This window comes from Bos mutus, chromosome 8, assembly GCF_027580195.1.
Source record: "Bos mutus isolate GX-2022 chromosome 8, NWIPB_WYAK_1.1, whole genome shotgun sequence".
Classification (NCBI taxonomy): domain Eukaryota; kingdom Metazoa; phylum Chordata; class Mammalia; order Artiodactyla; family Bovidae; genus Bos; species Bos mutus.
Genome location: NC_091624.1, coordinates 49,916,764 through 49,936,613, shown reverse-complemented (window position 1 = coordinate 49,936,613; position 19,850 = coordinate 49,916,764). Strand labels below are relative to the sequence as shown.

The 19,850-nt window shown below is 49.8% G+C and overlaps 2 protein-coding genes across 2 annotated transcripts in view; one reads left to right on the top strand and one right to left on the bottom strand.

Annotated features, from left to right (window-relative positions):
- Positions 1-1,016: 1,016 nt before the first annotated feature.
- Positions 1,017-18,058, bottom strand: IGFBPL1 (insulin like growth factor binding protein like 1). Its single transcript, XM_070375615.1, is given in 6 exon segments — positions 1,017-2,954; positions 4,565-4,719; positions 6,642-6,758; positions 7,423-7,484; positions 7,487-7,531; positions 17,410-18,058. Coding segments are annotated over 5 exon segments (822 nt in total). The 5' UTR covers positions 17,858-18,058; the 3' UTR covers positions 1,017-2,954; positions 4,565-4,569.
- Positions 18,040-19,850, top strand: part of LOC102286694 (stimulated by retinoic acid gene 6 protein-like) — a 60,553-nt gene continuing 58,742 nt past the window's right edge. The window contains exon 1 of the mRNA XM_070374929.1: positions 18,040-18,095. Coding sequence (XP_070231030.1) covers positions 18,040-18,095 — 56 coding nt within the window. The remainder of the gene's footprint in view (positions 18,096-19,850) is intronic.

Here is a 19,850-nt window from a genome sequence, read left to right as displayed (position 1 = left end):
TATAGAATTCTCCACAGTGGAGTGTGTTGCCATCCCTCCAGGGGATCTTCCCAATCCAGCGACTGAACCTGGCTCTCCCACACTGCAGGCAGATTCTTTACCATCTGAGCCTTATACAGTGGGAGACACCATTTCAGAGGCAGCGAGAAAGTTCGGTCTGGCAGTAGATGATTAGTTAGGGCTTGTTAAGAATTGCAAGCAAGATGACCGGGCAGGACTGTAACCACAGCCCAGATGTGAGAGGTAAGGAGGATTCTGATGAAAGCAGCTGATGTGGGCAAGCAGGAAAAATAAAGAGGGGGCATGATACATAAGGACTGATGGAGAAGTATCAGTGGGGCCTGGACCCACCTACAGCAGTTCCAAGCACAGAGACCACAAAGACTGTCCCTAAAAACAGTTATTTTTGGAGTGCAGGGGTTATGTGACATCATCACATGTATCAAAATAGGGGAGAAAACTCAGGCTCCGAGGGAGTCCTATTTCTGAGTGGTAACTCAGAGCACATATCTAGCCTCAGAGAAGTCCTGGGCTCTCACAGTGGAAAAGTGATTAGGTAGGAACAATCATATTAATCTACGCTTTTGGTTTTGGTGGAAACTTCACACAGTGTAACATTATTACTTTTTGTACATCATTACAATGCTGAACCCAGCCTCCTGCAGCCTTGAGGCTCGGCCCTGTCACCCAAGAGCTCCATCCATCCTGCTCTCTGAGTCCACATCCAGCTCTCACAGGGCAAATCTGGGGTGATTCAACTGATTTTGCTGAATGTGCTTATCAGCAAATGCATGATGCTGTTCTCCCCAGCCACAGTTCCCTTTTCCTCTGACATAGTTTCACTAAATGTCTTCCCAAGCCATCTCCCAATCACTCAAATCACAGAGGAATTAACCAGACTTGGACACAGAAAGTCACTCATTGGGGTGGGGCGGTGTGCTGTGTAGGAAGGGGATGTGAGCCGGTCCCCTAGAAGGCCCAGCCTCCTACAGACAAGCGCAGCTTCCCACTTGTGATCAGTTTCAGTTCTGACTTTATTCAAAGAAGGGGTTCCAATGTTTTAAAGTTTGAAAACCACTGATCTAGTTTCATTCCCTTCTCATTCACATGAGGAAACTGAGGTCCAGAAAGTGAAGCGGACTTGCTCAGGGTCACCCAGAAAGATAGGGATGCATTCCCAAATGAACTTCATGTTTCTGGAGTCCCGGGATAGTCCTCTGCTGTGTTTGTTAGGGTGATGCCACCCCAACATTTCAGATGTGGAATAGCCAGGCTTAAAGGAAGAAAATGCAATTCCAAAAAGACTCCAAAATGCAATGCTCAAAGTGAGCGTCATGAGAATGTTGGTTTAAAAGTTGAGACAGACCCTGAGGAGAATCCCTGAAACCCGTGGAACTGGCAGCATCTTCCTTCTCATGGATACAAATTGTTCTGAGAGGTAGCACCATGGAGTGGAAAGGGTGCCAAAGAGGACCAGGCGCCCTCAGCTCCAGTCCTTCTCAGAGGCTTTCAGACCTCAGGCAAGCACTGTACACTCAGAGCTTGGTTTCTTCACCTGTAAAGGGGGAGGGACATTAATGCGCATCCTACCTGCCATCCCAGAGATGGGAAGTAACCACAGACAGAGAAGTGTTTCGTGAAATTTAACAGCTATCCACATGTGAGATCTCAATTTTGATTTTAAAGAATTTTACTTGTCACCCAGGGGATCTATTTCTTTAGCCAGATATTACTCTCCGTCTTTCTTAAGAAAAAAGCAAGCAAGTTTTGTTTCTGGGTGACCTCAGAACATCTCTAAGTAAAATATACTTTACTATACTCTAATCTGGAGAAGGCAATGGCACCCCACTCCAGTACTCTTGCCTGGAAAATCCCATGGGCGGAGGAGCCTGGTGGGCTACAATCCGTGGGGTTGCAAAGAGTCGGACACGACTGAGTGACTTCACTTTCACTTTTCACTTTTATACAATGGAGAAGGAAATGGCAACCCACTCCAGCGTTCTTGCCTGGAGAATCCCAGGGACAGGGGAGCCTGGTGGGCTGCTGTCTATGGGGTCGCACAGAGTCGGACACGACTGAAGTGACTTAGTAGCAGCATAATCTAATCTACAGCCCAGAGAGAGCAGTTGACTCCTTTTTTTACAATCTGATGTCCAAAAGCCAGGTCTCCACTGCCTGCTTGGTTAGAGAATGCTGGGCTTGTTAATAAGTGGATATCTTAGTCCCCAAATACTCAGCCTCTGAGCCTGGTTAAGTGTTCCTTCTAGGACTAAATCTCTTTAAAATGGGAAAATAGCAGGAATAGATAAGCTATAGCCAGCTCTCCACACCCTCATGTGAAGCAATGCGTTTGTTTTTGAGGGAATATTTTTAAAAGAATGCTAAGACTACACTTCTCATATTTTTTCTGTAGGACCATCTTACTCCAGGATGGCAGTGTTTGAAAGGACAAAGGTTACATACAGTCCAAATAGCACATTCACAGCTGAAGAGACAAAGGCCCAGAGAGGGAGGGACCTAGCCAGATCACACAGCAAGTTAGAGGTCAGGCAGAGGACAGCAAGACCTTCCCCCTCCTAAAACACACACTGTCTGTCACAGAGCCCCACTAATCAACCATGGACAAATGAGGCAGAGTCACAGCTGACACACACTTTGCCCAGCCCTGTAGAATTACATGGACTTAAATGTGACCTTCCCTTGGAGGGAGAAGCTAAAAAAGAATTCTCACAGAGCTGTTCATTTCAAAAGTATAAAAAGGCTACATGCAGTCTGTTTTCCCAAGGTTTGTTTGCCCTGCTAAAAACTACATCTGCATACGAATCTAGTTTGCATCTAATGTTTAAAAACATACAAAAGGGGTCATCTACAAACACAGTTTTTCTAATTCTTCACAAAGTGAAATGATCCGTGACTTGACTTTTCCGTCATCCCGTGATCAAGTTTCTAAGACCCTAGAAGAAAAGAGGGAAAAAAAAAATTAGAGAAAAGAAGCCTGCTCTGTCATAGTCAACTACATGTTAGACGGAAGGTGGGGGTAATAACCCTAACTTTAAATCTCTCCCCAACCAGGAGGGGTGCTGGTGGGAGCAGAGGTGCCTAGGGGGATCCCAGAATTACTAAGACCTATGGGTGGGCATTTCAGAGGCAGATTCCAGCATAATATGAGGAAGAACTTTCAATTACTGGAAAAATCCACAGATGGTTTTTTGGTCGTACAGAGCTCTGTGTCCCCAGAGTTATGCAAGCAAGATCCGGCCTATTCTGCAGGCTGCAGAGAAAACTCAAGAGCTAGGCAGTGGCAATGGCTTAAAATTCCATGACTCTTTGTGACTTATTTTGAAAACTCAACTATAATAGACTATATTCATAGCCTGGTATCATTTCTGTTTTTAAAATATAAATATACACTTATTTAAAATATGAAACCTATATATACACACACATGTGTATATACATAAGTATACATATAGGGAAAAAAATCCTGATACCTGACTTTTTGATACATATATGTTTCTATTTGTTGTTGTTTAGTCACTCAGTCTTATCCAACTCTGCGACCCCCATGGACTGTACCCACCAGGCTCCTCTGTCCATGGGATTTCCCAGGCAAGAATACTGGAGTGGGTTGCCATTTCCTTCTCCAGGGGATCTTTCTGACCCAGGTATCAAACCTGCATCTCCTGCATCGGTAGGCAGATTCCTTACCACTGAGCTGTATATATAACAATACACATACATAAAAAACTAGAAGTATCAGGAGGGCAACTGTAAGAGCCATCTCCTAACTGAATTTCTGTTTGACGATTTTACACATTACACTTTCCTCCCTGTTTCTAGAAGCTCTAACTACTTGCTGCTGCTGCTGCTAAGTCGCTTCAGTCGTGTTCAACTCTGTGTGACCCCATAGACGGCAGCCCATGAGGCTCCCCTGTCCCTGGGATTCTCCAGGCAAGAACACTGGAGTGGGTCACCATTTCCTTCTCCAATGCATGAAAGTGAAAAGTGAAAGTGAAGTCGCTCAGCCGTGTCCGACTCTTAGCGACCCCATGGACTGCAGCCCACCAGGCTCCTCCGTCCATGGGATTTGCCAGGCAAGAGTACTGGAGTGGGGTGCCACTGCCTTCTCCGCTAACTACTTGCAGAGCTACACATAAGGGAACAGAACCAGGAAGCTCAGACTGTCTCCTTTGTGCGTGTTTTCACCCGGGCACCATCACAGTGACCATGTCTGCCCTCTCAGCACCCTCACAGGGCAGACTTGGAGGAAATATTCCATTCAGCCTCAGAAACAGAAAAAAAAAAAATTAGTGGTCTCTTTCACCTGGACACCCCTAACGTTCATAGCTCTTGACTTGGCATGCTAGTGGGAAGCCCAGCATGATATGTGTGTAGAACACACCAGAGTCTACCTGCCAACTGTAATATGTTCTGCCTTTGGTTTGCATTCCTCTGTTTCCCTCAATTCAGTATTTTTCTTTTTATTTATTATGCATCTTATAACTCATCTCAACCTCTTGTGACAGAGGTGTACAAACTCAGATGACTCGAAACACGCACGTGCCCCCATCACAGGCGGTCATCTGGAGCTGGGAAGCGGGGTGCTCTGTACTGACTCCGATCCACCACGGTCACCGTGCCATGCGACTGGGCCTCCCCGACTGCGTTGGCTGAATGGCACTGGTACACCCCCTCGTCTTCCTTCCTCAGAGGGTTGATCTAGAAGTTAAACAGGCAAGTTTGTACAGTCATACACGACACAGCAAAATCGCTTACTTAGTTCATAATGATCCTGAACACTTATAGCTTTTGGGAATAAGACAGAGTTCACCCTCTTATTTCTCTTCTTGTCTTGGCTGCTGAGACAGAGTTAAACTTCCTTCTCAGTACCCTCTGTATCCTGGCTCTCATTTTAATGTTTCCTGCATCCTGCCTTTTACTGAGAGCAACCTGGTCCTTTTATTGAAGGTGATAGGTATAGATTCTAAGGAAAATGTGTGTGTGCTCAGTCACTCAGTCATGTCTGACTCTTTGTGACCCCATGGACAAAATAACACCTTTCCCCTGCCTCTCCTTTTAACAAAGCAGGGGAGTATGTTACATTTGAAAAAGCCATGGACCCAGTTGCATCCTGAGCCTCTGAGCTGGGTGGAGAAGTTGCCAAACCTGGCAGAGATGGGAAGGGAATCAGAAGGGCACTCTGGAGAGCCCATCTCACACCCCTGCAGAGCAGATCCACAGCAGCGCCCTCTTTTCTTGCTTTCTCTCATCAGAACAGCATCTCTCAACTGAGTCCCTACAGACCTGAGAGGGTTTATGCACCCTGTCTCATTTTGATCCCATCATGGCTGAAGGGGAGCATCATTATCCTCACATTACAGGAGACTCACCAGTAAGTCACAGATGTTAGGGTCACCAGACATGATCCAGTCCAAAGCCCCCTTTTTATGGCTGTGGACACTGAAGCTCAGGGAGGTAGAGTGACTAGCCCCACGTGGGCCCTTATCTCCTTTCTCCATCACCCTTTCAAACACAGGACATTCCCTCTTCTCAGCCACACCGCTGCATGTGGCATGGGAGAGCCCTGGAGGAGGATGGGAATGTGCTGTCCACACCCACCCGGCCCCCAACCCTTACTACTCCCTTTATCAGCCGTGTGGTCTTAGTCAAGTGTATTTGTTTTCTATGGCTCTGTTACACATGACCACATGCTTAAAGGCTTAAGACAACACAAATTTACTATGTACACCTCTTGAAGTCAGACGTCCAAATGGGTCTCAGTGGGCTAAGGTCAAGGTATCAGCAGGGTTGCCTTTTTTCCAGATGCCCTAAGAGAAGCATTCTAGAGGCTGCCTGTATTCCTTAGCCTGTGGCTCCTTCCTGCATCCTCAAAGCCAGCAACAGTAGTTCATGTCTTCTGATACTGCCATCTCTGGCTCTCTCCCCTGCCTCTCTTTTCTACATTTAAAAGACTCCTGTGATTGTATCAGGCCCACCCAGATAGCTCAGGATAACTTTATTAAAGTCAGTGATTAATAACCTTAATTCCATCTGCAACCTTATTCCCCCCTTGCCATATAACATATCCACCAGTTCCAGGGATTAGGACATGGACATCTTTCTGAGGCCATATTCTGCCTACCAGTGAGATCACTTCTGCTCTCAGGCATTAATACTACCTGCCCTGCTTTCCTCACAGTTACTGCAGAGCCCAGGGAGAAATGGATAAGAACATTTGAAAGGTGTAACGTGACACAGAAATATAAAAGGTGCTTTATAAGGGCCAGTCAGTAACAGCCAGTGAAGTGAAAGTTACTCAGTCGTGTCCAGCTCTTTGCGACGCCACGGACTATACAGTCCATGGAATTCTCCAAGCCAGAATACTGGAGTGGGTAGCCCTTCCCTTCTCCAGGGGATCTTCCCAACCCAGGGATCGAACCCAGGTCTCCCGAATTACAGGCAGATTCTTTACCAACTGAGCCACCAGGGAAGCCCAAGGACACTGTAGTTGGTAACCTATCCCTGCTCCAGCAGATCTTCCTGATCCAGGAATTGAACCGGGGTCTCCTGCATTGCAAGTGGATTCTTTACTAGCTGAGCTCCCAGGGAAGCCCATGAGTATCAACAAATGAGATACTCACCAAAACCCAGGCCGTGGCCTCATGGTCAGAAGGGCCCCCTTGCACCTGGACAGCTATATTGGTGTGGTCCCCAGGCAGCTCCTCCATTACCTGGGTGCCCTCAGGAGACCGTGTGACCTACAGAAGGCAGAAAAAGCAGGAGTGATTTATAAAAATCGTTTCTGAATAAAGACCACCCCACAGACATCCTCACTGTCTTCACCTCCTGGCTGACTTGAAGGCTGAGACCCTAGTATCTCATTCCTATCAAACATTAGTTTCTTCTTAAGCCTGAATATATGTACAGACAGCACCCCCTGCTGGACAGCAGAGATACAGACATCACCATCACCAGAATTTCATGGCCCTTTTCAGGGCTGTTGAGATAAGGAAACAACATAGGCTGTGCTCATCTCCATCTCTCAAAAACTGAGCTGCAGGAAGATCTAGTTTTAGGATAGGATCGGGTCACCTTCCACCAACAAAGTCTTTCTAAAACCCAGATCCATTAGAGGAGGCTCTAACTTCATCTCAGCTGACCCTGGCTAGATAAACAGCAGAACTTCCTGGACAGCTGAGTGGCAAAGGGAGCAAACAGCCACACCCCTTCTCTGGGGAGAGCTTTGGGGTAAAAGTTTTAAATCGTAAATCTGGAGGCAGAGGAATGAAACATATTTTTTGTAATCCTCCAACTCACATAAGAGATAAACACACACACACACACTTAAAAACATTTATACCTTCCCCCAGCCACACACACACACACACACACACATGCAGAGAAGTTCTTGGATATAAATACCTTCCTCCATGTGACAACTGGGGTGGGCACAGCTCTCACCTCACAGGACAGGTACACCTGTGCCCCGTGACATTGTGAACACTCTGGGGTGGGGTGATGACCACAGGAGCTGGGAGAAAAAGACAAGGGAAGACAACCTTGACCCCGGCCAAGCCCTTCACCTCTAAGATCCCCTGCCTGCACATAGCATCTTGGGGCAGGTGAGACCTCCCCACACGGAAAGGACACACTCAGAGGCAAGGAATCCTAGAAGGGAGTTCTCCTTAGACCTGAAAGGATGCCTTCATTTCCTCCTTCATTGCCTCTGTTCTACCAACAGGAAAACAGGGATCCAGAGAGGAAAGCCGACTTCTGTCTGTGGTCTCATCAGACTCCCTCCCAGGACCCCTCCCAGCTGCCATCTGCTTACAGCTCAACTACACGACAGGGTGGCAGGCTCTGGGAGGGGCTGCTGTCTTCTAACACAGGCGAGGCAGAGTCTTCTAACAGATGGGCTTTTTTCCTTCTGCATCGAGGGCGTTCAAAGAATAATGCCACAAACCACAGCTGCCCTCACCCCCTGCTGAGACCCCCTGCGGTTCAAGATGCTCATTTGCATATCACAGGCTCCACCAACCTCCCCATCCCCATCCTCAAGGGCAAAACTGCAGGCACGGATGCTGAGCTTCGCTGCTGCCAGAGAAAAGTAAATCAGGGAATTGGGCAATGTGGTGCTAGGCTGCCAGGACTTTACAGAAAAGACGGAGGGCGTGGGCTTGCCAGGTGGGACGGGAAAGCATATGGCATTTGAGTTAGACATTCTTTTTTAAATGCTTATTTTCTCACTTATTTGGGTCTTAGTTGTGGCACTGGATCTGTAGTTGCGGCACGTGGGATCAGTTCCCTGAACAGGGATCAAACCCCCAGCGCCCTGCATTGGGAAAGTCACTGGACCACCAGGGAAGTCCTGAGTTAGATGTTCTCAGCTGATACTCCATGCTCGTTTGTCCTCCTTCCTGTGGCCAGCCCCTACTCTGCTTACACTGGGCCTAAAAGAATTAAGCCCAGCTGCCTTGGCCTTCAGGCCCTCCATCTGGGCCTCAGCATGCTTGCCCGCCCTGCCCTGCCTGTCCTCTGTTTGGGATGCACCGCAGCTGCCCATCCTGAGGGCCTGGGGGTGTGTCCTAGTCCAGTACCAGGGATCTGCCCACTTTGACCTGCTGAATCTCAGCCTGCCTCACAGTGCAGATGCTTCATCTGGTCTCACCAGCCTACCCTCACAGCTGAGGCCAGTGTGGTCTTGGGGAGGTGCAATGTGGAGGCCTGGCCAAGAGAACGCTCTCTGCTCAGGTTTGCTGTCTGTAAGATGGGGATGCGTGTGCGCTAAGTCGCTTCAGTTGTGTCCGACTCTGCAATACTATGGACTGTAGCCTGCCAGGCTTCTCTGTCCGTGGGATTCTCCAGGGAAGAACACTGGAGTGGGTTCCCATGCCCTCCTCCAGGGGATCTTTCTGAGATGAGGATAATACCTCCTGTGTCACAGGATTGTTGAGCTGATTTTAGTACATGTTGAGTGTGAAAGTGAGGGTTTAAGGTAGCACAGTGTGCAAGTGCGGGGCAGGGTAGGCCTGTCAAACAGATGACTCCGCAAAGAAACATGTGACAAACAAAAGAGTAAACACATTCATCCCTGGGCATCAAATTGCAGAGTCCACGGCTCTTGGCACTTTGCCTGGTGACTGATGGACATGCCCTCTGCCCTCCACAGGCCAGCCTTGGAGAAGGAAAGGGCCTTTGCCAGCCGAGGTGAGGCTGCAGTGAAAAAGGAGAACAAAGGGAGAGAGACAGAAGGCTGGATGAAGAGCATGGAGGGAAGGAATGAAAGGGTGCAGAAATGAGACAGGTCTGGACCCTCTAGACAGACTAGGAAGCAGACCCTGTCGAACTGATGCCAAAAGATCTCTGGGAAATTGTCTTCGAGCTTCTTATTTCAAACTGGAGAGGCCCAACTCCCCAAAGCATGTGCCTGACGGTCTGTGATGGACTCATCTAGCCTCCACTTGCATGCCCCCAGTGATGGAGAGCTCACTACTTATAAAGCCAGGCCCTTCCATCCTTGACTCTTCTAGTAAGAAAGGTTGTCCTCACCTGGAGTTAAAACCTGCGTCCTGTAACTCCCACCTATCAATCCCAGGGCTGCCAGGAGCCCTATGGAGCCCTGGTTACCTCAAGTGGCCTCCAGTAAGTTGAATACAAATGCTGCTCTCCTCACCCCAGGCTGTTTTCTTCCCCCTCAGGCCGATCAGCTCACTCCTTCAGCTGTGACCAACCCCTCTAAGCACCACACCTCTACCCACAACCCCGAGTGTAGCCAGTCCCCCGAATAAACCAAGGTTCCAGGCTTCTAACATCACCCGACACGCCCCAGCCACCTGCCAACCACCACAAAGAACCACAGCACCCCTGCTCTATGGCAGAGACCCATCTGCAATGGGCAACAAAGACAGTCTAATTTATTCACATCCTCCTGCCAGCATCGCCTCCCCTGGAGCCCAAACCAGTCCTCAAATGGCTCGCTGTGGGAACAATCAGAACTGCATCTTATTCTAAAGCCCTCAATAGATTCCAAAGGGACACTCAATCAACATGTTTTACTTCCGTTCATGTAGAGCCATAAATTTTAAATGAGATTTCATCAGTCCCTTTCAAGCCTAAATGAATAAGCCAGTAAATCACATTTCATCTCTCTCTCTCTCTCCTTGCATTTCCCTCTTTTTCCATAACTACAGTTAAAGACCGTCTTGGAAATACTGCCTTTGCCAATAGTTTCAAGCCAGAAAATAGCATTTCTTTTCCAAAACAGCCCACTGCTTTTGGCAATAAAGCGACATTCAAGCTTTGATTTATTTTTAAATGTATACACAGTACATTCATTCTTTCTAGTGTACAGTTCTAAGTTTTGACAAATGCATACACCATGTAACCACTACCATAACTCAAGATATAGCAGTGTTCAGTTATTTCAAAAAATTTCCTCCTGTAGTTTAATCTAGTTTTAATTTAAACATATCTGATTTTAAATTTAGAGATTTTTTTATCCATAATGGCTCTTTAAAATCAGCCATCATTATCATGATAGTGTGTGTGTGTGTGTGTGTGTGTGTGTGTGTATGCTCAGTCGTGGCCAGCTCTTTGTGACCCCATGCTGTAGCCCACCAGGCTCCTCTGCCCATGGGATTTTCCTGGCAAGAATACTGAAGTGGGTTGCTATTTCCTGCTCCAGGGGATATTCACAACCCAGGGATCAAGCCTGTGTCTGCACTGCAGGAGGAATTCTTTACCACTGAGCCACCTGGGAATCCCATCATGATAGTAATAATGCCACCCTTCTGCTTACAGTGGTAAGCCATTTGATCCTTCCAGCAATCTCCCCAGCTGCCATCTGAGGGAGCTAGCCAGGGTTACCCAGCCTTACACAGCAGGGTGAGACTATGAGCCCAGGGGGCTCAGTCCCATAACTTCCTGCCTTCTCCTGAGATGACACTTCCATGTCCAGCACCCTCTCATCTTCACACCAGTCATGGGAAGTAGGTGCTTTTAGCCCCACTTAACAGATAAGAAATCCAAAGCTCAGAAAGGTGAAGCACCTGGGGGAGCAAGGATGCAAACCTAGGCACTCTGATTCCATTAATTCCACATGAATTTTAAGGGTGAAACATATGTTAGCCATATGCACTCCATCCCAGAATAAGAATGAGTTCCTAAGGTATTGTGTTGGGGGCCCCCAAGACAAGTCCCAGGATCAATGACTTGCTACGAGGACTCATGGGACTTGGCACAGTTTATTCATAGTGGGATTTATTACAACAAAGGAGACAAAGCAAACCAGCAAAGGGAAAAGAGATTCATGGCACAAAGGCTCAGGAAACCAGGAGCACGCTTTCAGAAGCCTCTCCCAGTGGAGTCACAGAGGATGAGGCACTTAATTCTCCAGCACAACCTGTGACAACACATATGACAGGCCTCTACCAAGGAGGCTCACTAGACACTCAGTGCCTAGGGTTTTTACTGGGAGCCAGTCCCCTAGGCACCCTCTGCCTGCTGCTGCTCCTGCTGCTGCTAATTCGCTTCAGTCGTGTCTGACTCTGTGCGACCCCAGAGACGGCAGCCCACCAGGCTGCCCCGTCCCTGGGGTTCTCCAGGCAAGAACACTGGAGTGGGCTGCCATTTCCTTCTCCAGTGCATGAAAGTGAAAAGTGAAGGTGAAGTCGCTCAGTCGTGTCCGACTCTTAGCGACCCCATGGACTTCAGCCTACCAGGCTCCTCCGTCCGTGGGATTTTCCAGGCAAGAGTACTGGAGTGGGGTGCCATTGCCGTCTCCGCACCCTCTGCCTACTACATACCAAAACTCCAGACTCCCAAAAGGAAAGCAGGTGTGCAGCATAAACCATGCTGATTGTACAGTTCGCATGCAGTGAGTGACTCTTCTCAATTCTGGAGATGGTGGGATGCCTCCGCACATCCAAATTCTCAGTGGGCCTTTCCAAGGATAACAGTCTCAGGCCCGCCACATTTACTCTTCTGCACAGAAATGAGACCCTCCCAACATCACCCCAGGGAGCAGCTCTTGTGAAGATACCATTAAATGGGTGGTGTGTCCACATTTACTCTTTTCTGCACAGAAATGAAACCCTCCCAACATCACCCCAGAGAGCAGCTCTTGTGAAGATACCATTAAATGGGTGGTGTGTCCGTAATCCTGGCAGGATGCTCCCAGTCTTACTGCTCCCAAGGGCTCACTGAAGTGTGGCACTGAGGCCCTGCAACTCGTGACTGCCCTGGGAACTCAGGCTCCGTCCTGTCTCGCCCACACCCCAGTTTCTTCTTCTTTAAAATGGGCACAGGAGTCCCTTCTCCCCCCGCTGCCCTCCGCATGGGCTCCTGTGAGGACAATCACAAAATTCCAGCTTGCACAGAAGGACCTGCAGATTCCACAGGGTGTGCTACCCCAAGGGTAGTCTGTGATGATGCTGAGACTCTCTACTGGCCTTTGGGGAGTGGGCTATCGGTGGGCCCTTCCCTGGAGGCTCCCAAGGCGGTGGTCCGCAGCCCTCTCTTTAGAGAGCCCAGCCCACTGCCGCCTGAGCTGCCACCCTTCTGGAAGAGCCAGGGCTCTCCTCTCCACTGGCCTTTGGCAAGAGTCACGTGGCTTTCAGGAGCGAGGATGGTGCCTGGTCAGCCCCGCCTGGGAATCTGCTGGTTTTGTCTCCCTAGCTCTTCCTTGCTAAACACTTGCTTCCTTCTGCTCATGTCAGCTACTGCCCTGGAAATGCTGGGACGGTACAAACTCACCCATCAGGGAACAGACTAGTCACCCAGGTGTACACCCTCGGAGGCAGCACAGAGGGTGGGCAAACAGTACTGTGCGTGTGTGCTCGGTCGCTTGAGTCGTGTCTGAGTCTTTGTGACCCTGTGAACTGCAGCCCACCAGGCTCCTCTGTCCATGGGATTCTCCAGGCAAGAATACTGGAGTAGGTTGCCATGCCCTCCTCCGGGGATCTTCCCGAACTGGGACCCGAACTTGGATCTGCCTGCGTTTCCTGCATTGTAGGTGGATTCTTTACCCACCGAGCCACCTGAGAAGCTCAAACACTACCAAGGGAAACCCAAATGCCCCGGGGGTCTGGCCGCCAACCACCGGGCAAGTTGCTAACAATTTTCTCCTTATCTGCAAATGACAATAATGACCATAGCCCCACATCCTCCGGGGTGAAGGGGAAGAATGGATGTGACTGTGTTATTAACCTTGTGGATCTATAGAAATGAAAAGGATCGATATTATTACTATAGTGTGTGGGGAGCTGTCCCCCCACCCCATGGACTGAGTATGTCCTTGATGGCTGGAATAAAAGATCTTTCCTAATGCCTCCAAGATTTGTCTAAAGTTAATGGTGCTTGGGAAAGAAAGAATATCAAAAGTCATCTCCCAGGAACCCATCTGCTCATATGGAAAAGCACACAACCAAAGGGTTTAATAATCAGTGCACTGAACAGCCCTGATAATTTATGCTAATAGTCGCATTACATGTGGAACCAGAAACAGCTTAATCCGACTCCCTGCAGTGTGCGCCTCAAGCCCCCTCCCTCGGTATGAAAGGCTTTTGAGCATGAGGCCCCCTTCTTTGTCCCTCTCACAAAGTGGCATTCGCTGCATCTCCTGGTTACCTGGTAACACAGGCCTTGCACAGACTGAGATTTCTAAGTGGAGATGGAATTTCAACCAAGGTGAATTTTCTAAGATTTAGGATCTCAATAGCTCACTGATGCTTCAGGGGCTTGGTTGGCATGGTACCCCATTCCTATCTAATGCAGCACTCAAAACACAACCTCAACCTGCTGTCTGCAGGACCCCAACCTCCTCCCAGTGCTAGCAAACGATCAGGGTACATGGAACAAAGCAGCTTTTTAAAGTAATGATAACAAAACACTAACATCACCACCACCTTACTGTTGAGAAACGGAACCAATACCTCAGTACAGAATGAAGGTTCACCCCAGAGAACGGCACGCCAGTTCCGCAACGAGCCTGCCCCAGATGACTCTGGGTCTCATCTCCTCCGCCAACCAGCCCACTGGGTATTGCCTATGGGTCCACTGTTCACACTCGCCCCAGGAGCTCCTACCTCCTTGCCTTGGTTTATGCGGTGCCTCTCTGCCCCCGCTTCTCAGCCCAGGAATTTTCTACCCATCTTTCAAGCTCCACTCAGCTGCTTCCCCTTGTGTGAAGCTATCCCTGTTCCTCTGAGGAGCCATCACCAGGTGCTGAAACGAGGTACCAGCAGCGAGCCTTGGAGGGGAAAAGGAAGGTGGATTCAGACTGAGAAACTAAAGATTCAAAGGTAGCCAGTTTGCAGCACCTTCCTCATCAAGTTGCCAGCAGGTTATAGATACATGACTCCATCTGAAAAGAGTCAGGAACTGGAGCCCCACCTCGGCTGGCAACCAGTCATGTGACTCCAGGAAACTCTCTTCTACCAGCCTTAGTTTGTCCTTCTATGAAGTGGGAGTGACACCTGGCCAGGGTAGTTGTAAAAAATCAAGAAAGAAGATGGAATGCAAAAGTGATTTCCAATAGCCAAAAATTATTTTTATGTTGGAACCCAGTGAGTCTTCAATGCATGTGTGTTGATCACACGATTACTCTCATAATTCGAATTTTGGGGCATTTCAGAGCATAGGAGGAAAGGTCAGAATTTAAGCCTGAAATCACACCAGAGGTATTTGGGTACGAACACTTCCCACACTGCGAAACCTAATATTTCTGGAGGCTTCATTCCCTTAAAGTCAGGTGCTGGTTTACTGAAGGCACAGGAGAAGACAGGGGAGGGGTGACTTTATTGCCAATATTGAAGCAGAACAGCTGCTGCTCTGACTCGATCTGTTTCCCGTCAAGCAGCGAGGTCCCCAGGGACATCGTTAAAAAGTGCTCCTGCCATGTTGTCTGAATAAAGGCTGGCTCGAGGGCAGCACAGAATGAGGTGCCATTTTCCCTAGCTGAGAAGATCCCTGGTCCACACCTTCCTGCTTCACCAGGGCCCAAGAGCAGGGGCCGCACAAACACTTCAGGACAGAACGCAATGGGATGATAGTGTTGGGGTCTGGGTAGTGGCCAACGACACAGTCGCTGGTAGGGAAGGAAAGCTAAATTGTGGGGAGGCCTGACGCCTGTCACTCCTGGGATCGTTAAAAGCAGCTTCTGAATTACTTGTGTTTGGCTCCATAAACATCTTTACTCCCGGGGCCTGTGCCTGTGGTGGGCTCAGAGCCCACAGATCAGAGTGAAGGGGCTGTCACATTTACTTGTCATTTGGTAATTTTCAATGAATTAGGGGTACGGGACCTCCATCTGCCCACACTGTGGTAACCATGGCAACCGCCACCTGCCCGACTTAATACTATCAAGTCCTGTCCTGAAACAGGGCTGAACAGGGTGCTGGGGACCTGGAAGCCAGTCAGGTTTTACTGGTCACCCTGGTCACCCTGGATGAGTGCCCTGCCCCAAGGGTCTCGGTCTCCTCCGTATAACAGTAGATTGGGTCTAAATGCCTTCAAGGCAGCTCTCTCTTAGAAACAGAGTGCCAGTCCAGGGAGGAATCATTTGAGAGCATCAGCACCGGTTAGTCTGGAGACCTGGTCAGCATTTCTCATGTCTCCTGCATGTGGAGTGAAAGTGTTATCTGTCTGGAAACAAAGAGACTTGCCTCAGCAGAATTAACTGCTGAGGAAAGTAGATTGTAAAAACAGATGATAGAAAGAAGAAGGAAGGAGACAGGGCTGTTTAAATGCCACAGGGCATAAACAAAGGTTCGAAGTGGAGGGAGCTCAACAGAAACTCCACAGGGGCTGACACAGCCCCTGGAAGGTCCCAGCCCAAAGCCGCAGCCAGGGAAGCAACAGCCAGCTCTCTCCTCCACCGGGAGCCCCAGTGAGGAACAGCCAGCAGTGACTTGCCTGTGCTCTCCGGGCTGCCTCAGACTCCACAGTGGGCAGCACATTATTTCCAAGTTTCCAGAGACAGGGGCCTTCTTGCCTCATCTCCAACAAGCCACTGGGTCTCCTGGACTTGAGGGCATCTAACTGGGATTCTTGGTGAAAGATAATACTTACTAGAAATTCCAAAGGCCGTCCCCCACCCCCAAGGCTTCCTTGTTGCAGCTGAAGTCATGACACTGAATGAAGCATTTAGGTCTGCTCTTGGGTCTCCAGTCCCAGGCCAGAACCCCAAAGGTGGGCCTCCTTGCGACTCCCGTGGCACAAGCTCACCTATACTCTCCACTTCCCCCTCCAGGCCGCCTAGACAAGGGGCATTTCTCCAAAATCTAATGGCCCAGCAGGGTGCTTGACTGGGCATCCCTATACTAATATTTTGGTTTATTTCTGTTTGGTTTTGAAACATTACATGTAGAAAGTGAGCAAATACGAACCCATAAATGGCTTTATTGTGATGTTAATGAAGCTTGTGTTTTTAGGTCCCAAGCAATTAATCATTTTCTATTACTTTACTTGAAGTGAAAGTGAAAGTCTCTCAGTAGTGTCTGACTCTGCAGCCCCAGGGACTATACAGTACATGGGATTCTCCAGGCAAGAATACTGGAGTGGGTAGCCGTTGCCTTCTCCAGGGGATCTTCCCACCCCAGGGATCGAACCCAGGTCTTCCATTTTGCAGGCAGATTCTTTACCCTCTAAGCCACCAGGGAAGCCCTTACTTAAAGTGGAACAACTTACTTAAAGTGGGACCCTCCAAATTCTATAAACTTCAGTCTTATAAAACCTGGGGTCTGCTTCTGATGGCACCACAATCTCTTCAGAGCTTAGGTCTCCCAAGGTTTTACCTGTCCTGGGCGAGATCTTCCTCAAGATTCCCAGCAGGGCAGGACACCACACTCACTGAACCCCGGTGCCGTAATCCCCCGGACTCCAAGAGTCCCAATCTGCAGCTCCTCCTCCCCCTCCCCCTCCCCCTCCCCCTCCAGCATCTCCATCTGCTCTCCCTCTTCATTCACACAACCCACCCCCGTCAGGTCCAAGGTGGGACCCCAGGGAGCTGGACCCAGCGGGGACACCCTGCTTCCCACACTCTCAGTCTTTCGGAGGCAAATATGCCAGACCTGCAAACAATTCTATCAGTAAGTACTTAAGTACCAAAAGGGACAGCAGGCTCACCAAAATGACGACCAGCTCTGTGACTGGTGACTCCAAGGGCTTGGTAAGAGAGGGTTCAGGATGTGGATTCCTGAGCCCCCCCACCCCCCACCCCCGCAGACACACCCCTCACCCCCGTCTCCGTGAGTAACTGGCCAGGTGAGAAAACTGACCCCATAGGGAAAACTGAGGCCTGGGCAGAGCTGTCCATCGCTGTGCAACAAAAGATCCTTCACCCCACTCCCCAGAGGGTCAGGGTCCCTCTTTTTCACCCGCCCCAGCACCGCGGGCAGAAGCTAGACTCACCAAATTCGCAGGGGCCGTCGCGCGCCTTGTGCAGGTGGCCAGGGAACGCGCGGGGCGCCTGGCGGGCGCGCAGGCGCAGCGCACAAACGCTGGGGTACGACCGGCCGTCGGAACCGCAGACCGAGCCGCGCTGCGCGCACACGCAGAGCCCGGTGCCCTCGGGCGCGGCCCCCGCGGCGCGGCTTGCACACACGAGCCCTGGGCCGCAACGCGCGCCGGCCGGGCCCCCGCAGCTCGCGCCTTCGGCGCCCAGGCAGAGCGCGCAGCAGCCGCACTCGTCGCGCGCCACGATGCCAGGCACCGGGCAGCGCACGGGCTCGGGACAGCGCTCTGGTCGGCACGGACCGCACTCCGGGTTTCGTCCGCCTGCGCTGCGGAGCCCGAGGCCCAGGGCTGGCAGCGGCTGCAGCACAAGCAGCAGCAGGAAGAGCCCGGGTGAGCGTGGCATGGTCCGCTCCCGGACGGCACTGGTGCCTCTGCTTCGTGCTTCTCTCTGCGCGCGCTGCGCCGCCACCCCGCCCGCCCGGCGACCGCTGATTGGCCGGGCCTGCACCGCCGGGCGCCAGCAGTCGGCTGCCCGGCTGAGACTAGCGCAGCGGGGTGGGCTGATGGCCTGGCCTGGGCTCTGAGATGGAGGAGTGTTCTGAGATCCGCTCTTCGACAACCAGTGGGCTCTTGGAGATCCCGTAGGGGCGGGAACTTGCCCAAGGTCGCTCTAGTAGAGCAAGGATTGAATATACAATCTCCGGATCCAAGGCTGGCTCTGAGTACTGTGCCCCTTAATCCAGAAGGATGCTCTCTTTTATTTTACTTTGCATCTAGTAGTTTCCCAAATTTTATTTTTAAAAAAGGAATACATGGCTTAAAATGTCAAAGTCAACAAATGAATGTAACTATGAAAAGAGGACCTCCCTTCCACCTGATATCCCAATGCCCCAACCTAGTGTCAAGAGGGCACACCTGTTATCAGGTTCTTGGGTATCTTTCTAGGAATTTTTATCTTTATAAAAGTACGTATGATTGCATAGCCCCTCCCTTTAAATACACACACAGACACACACGAATGCCCTACACATTACTTTGTGCTTGGGTTTTCTACCCACAGTATTTCCCATATTTCCCCCGCCTCTTACCTTCTCTGAAATCAACCTCTTGTACAATCAATGGAGTGGAGTTTTATTGGCTCATTTCCCCCTTGATGCTGCATAAGGGCTTCCCAGGTGGCGCAGTGGTAAAGAATCCACCTGCTAATGCAGGAGATGCAAGAGACAGAGGTTCAGTCCCTGGGTGCAGCAGATCCCCTGGAGGAGGAAAGGACAACCCCTTCCAGTATTCTTGCCTGGAAAATTCTGTGGACAGAGGAGCCTGGTGGGCTACAGTCGATGGGGTCCCAAAGATTGAGCAGGCAGGCTGCATAAAGTCATGGTGCATCTCACAGTCAACAGTGACTTTGATGGTGATCAGATGGTGATACATTTTGGATTGTCCTTGGACTTTTCAACTTTGCAGAGTGTTTAAATGCAGAAAACTGTAGTTATTTAACCAGTTGTTTTCAGTACTTTTGTTACTACAAATAATGCTTTGATGTCCTGGAGCACGTGTCAACGTATCTGTGGCTTAGTGGGTATGTGTGTTGGAAAGATGCAGTGGAACAGGTTCTTTCAGTCAGCTATACTGTTATTCCTGTGGCCCTGCGCTTCCTTAGAGTCAGACTCTGCACCATGTCCATGGCCCAGTCCTGGCAGGGGTGCCAAACAAGAGACCCAAGAGAGTCTTGATTGCTAGAGTTTGTTGTATGTAGCCACATGAAGATGCTGGATGGAAGGAAGGACTTCCTGACCAGGCTTTACTAGTGGCTTTTCATGCCTTCACCCCCTAACCCTCATTGTCTCTAGGAATCCTACTAAAAGGTGACTCACTCTATTACAGTAGGAAAAACTGTGGATCTTGTGTTCAAAAGCCAATCTGAATCACTGTAAGCCATGGTCTGTTATCCAGATTCAGATTTCATCTAGCTGTGGAGCTGCTGGTTGGAAGAGGAGGCCATGCCCTCTTGAAGGATTGTGAGGAAATTCTATAAATCTTCCTCTAAGCCCTTCCAGAGGAACCTGTGATCACTTACTAGAGTGGCCCACTGTTGCCCAGTCAAAGTGGGGGCTTATGGCCATCAGGGCCCATGTTCCAATCACAGTGAACCCACCTGTGGTTACTTCTCCAGGTCCCAAACCACTAGGCACACTTGGCAACTGGCAGAAGAACCCCAACATCAGTTCTGTGAATGCAGAATAAGTGCTGCTGTTAGAGGTTGGAAGCCCCTGGAACTTTCCTTTTCTGCCAGGAGAGTAAACTGGCTCCCTCAGTTTCCTTATAAATAATTGAAAGAGAAGTCACCTTGCCAAAGGGAGACTAAAAAAAATTCATTTTTAGAAGATGACATAGTC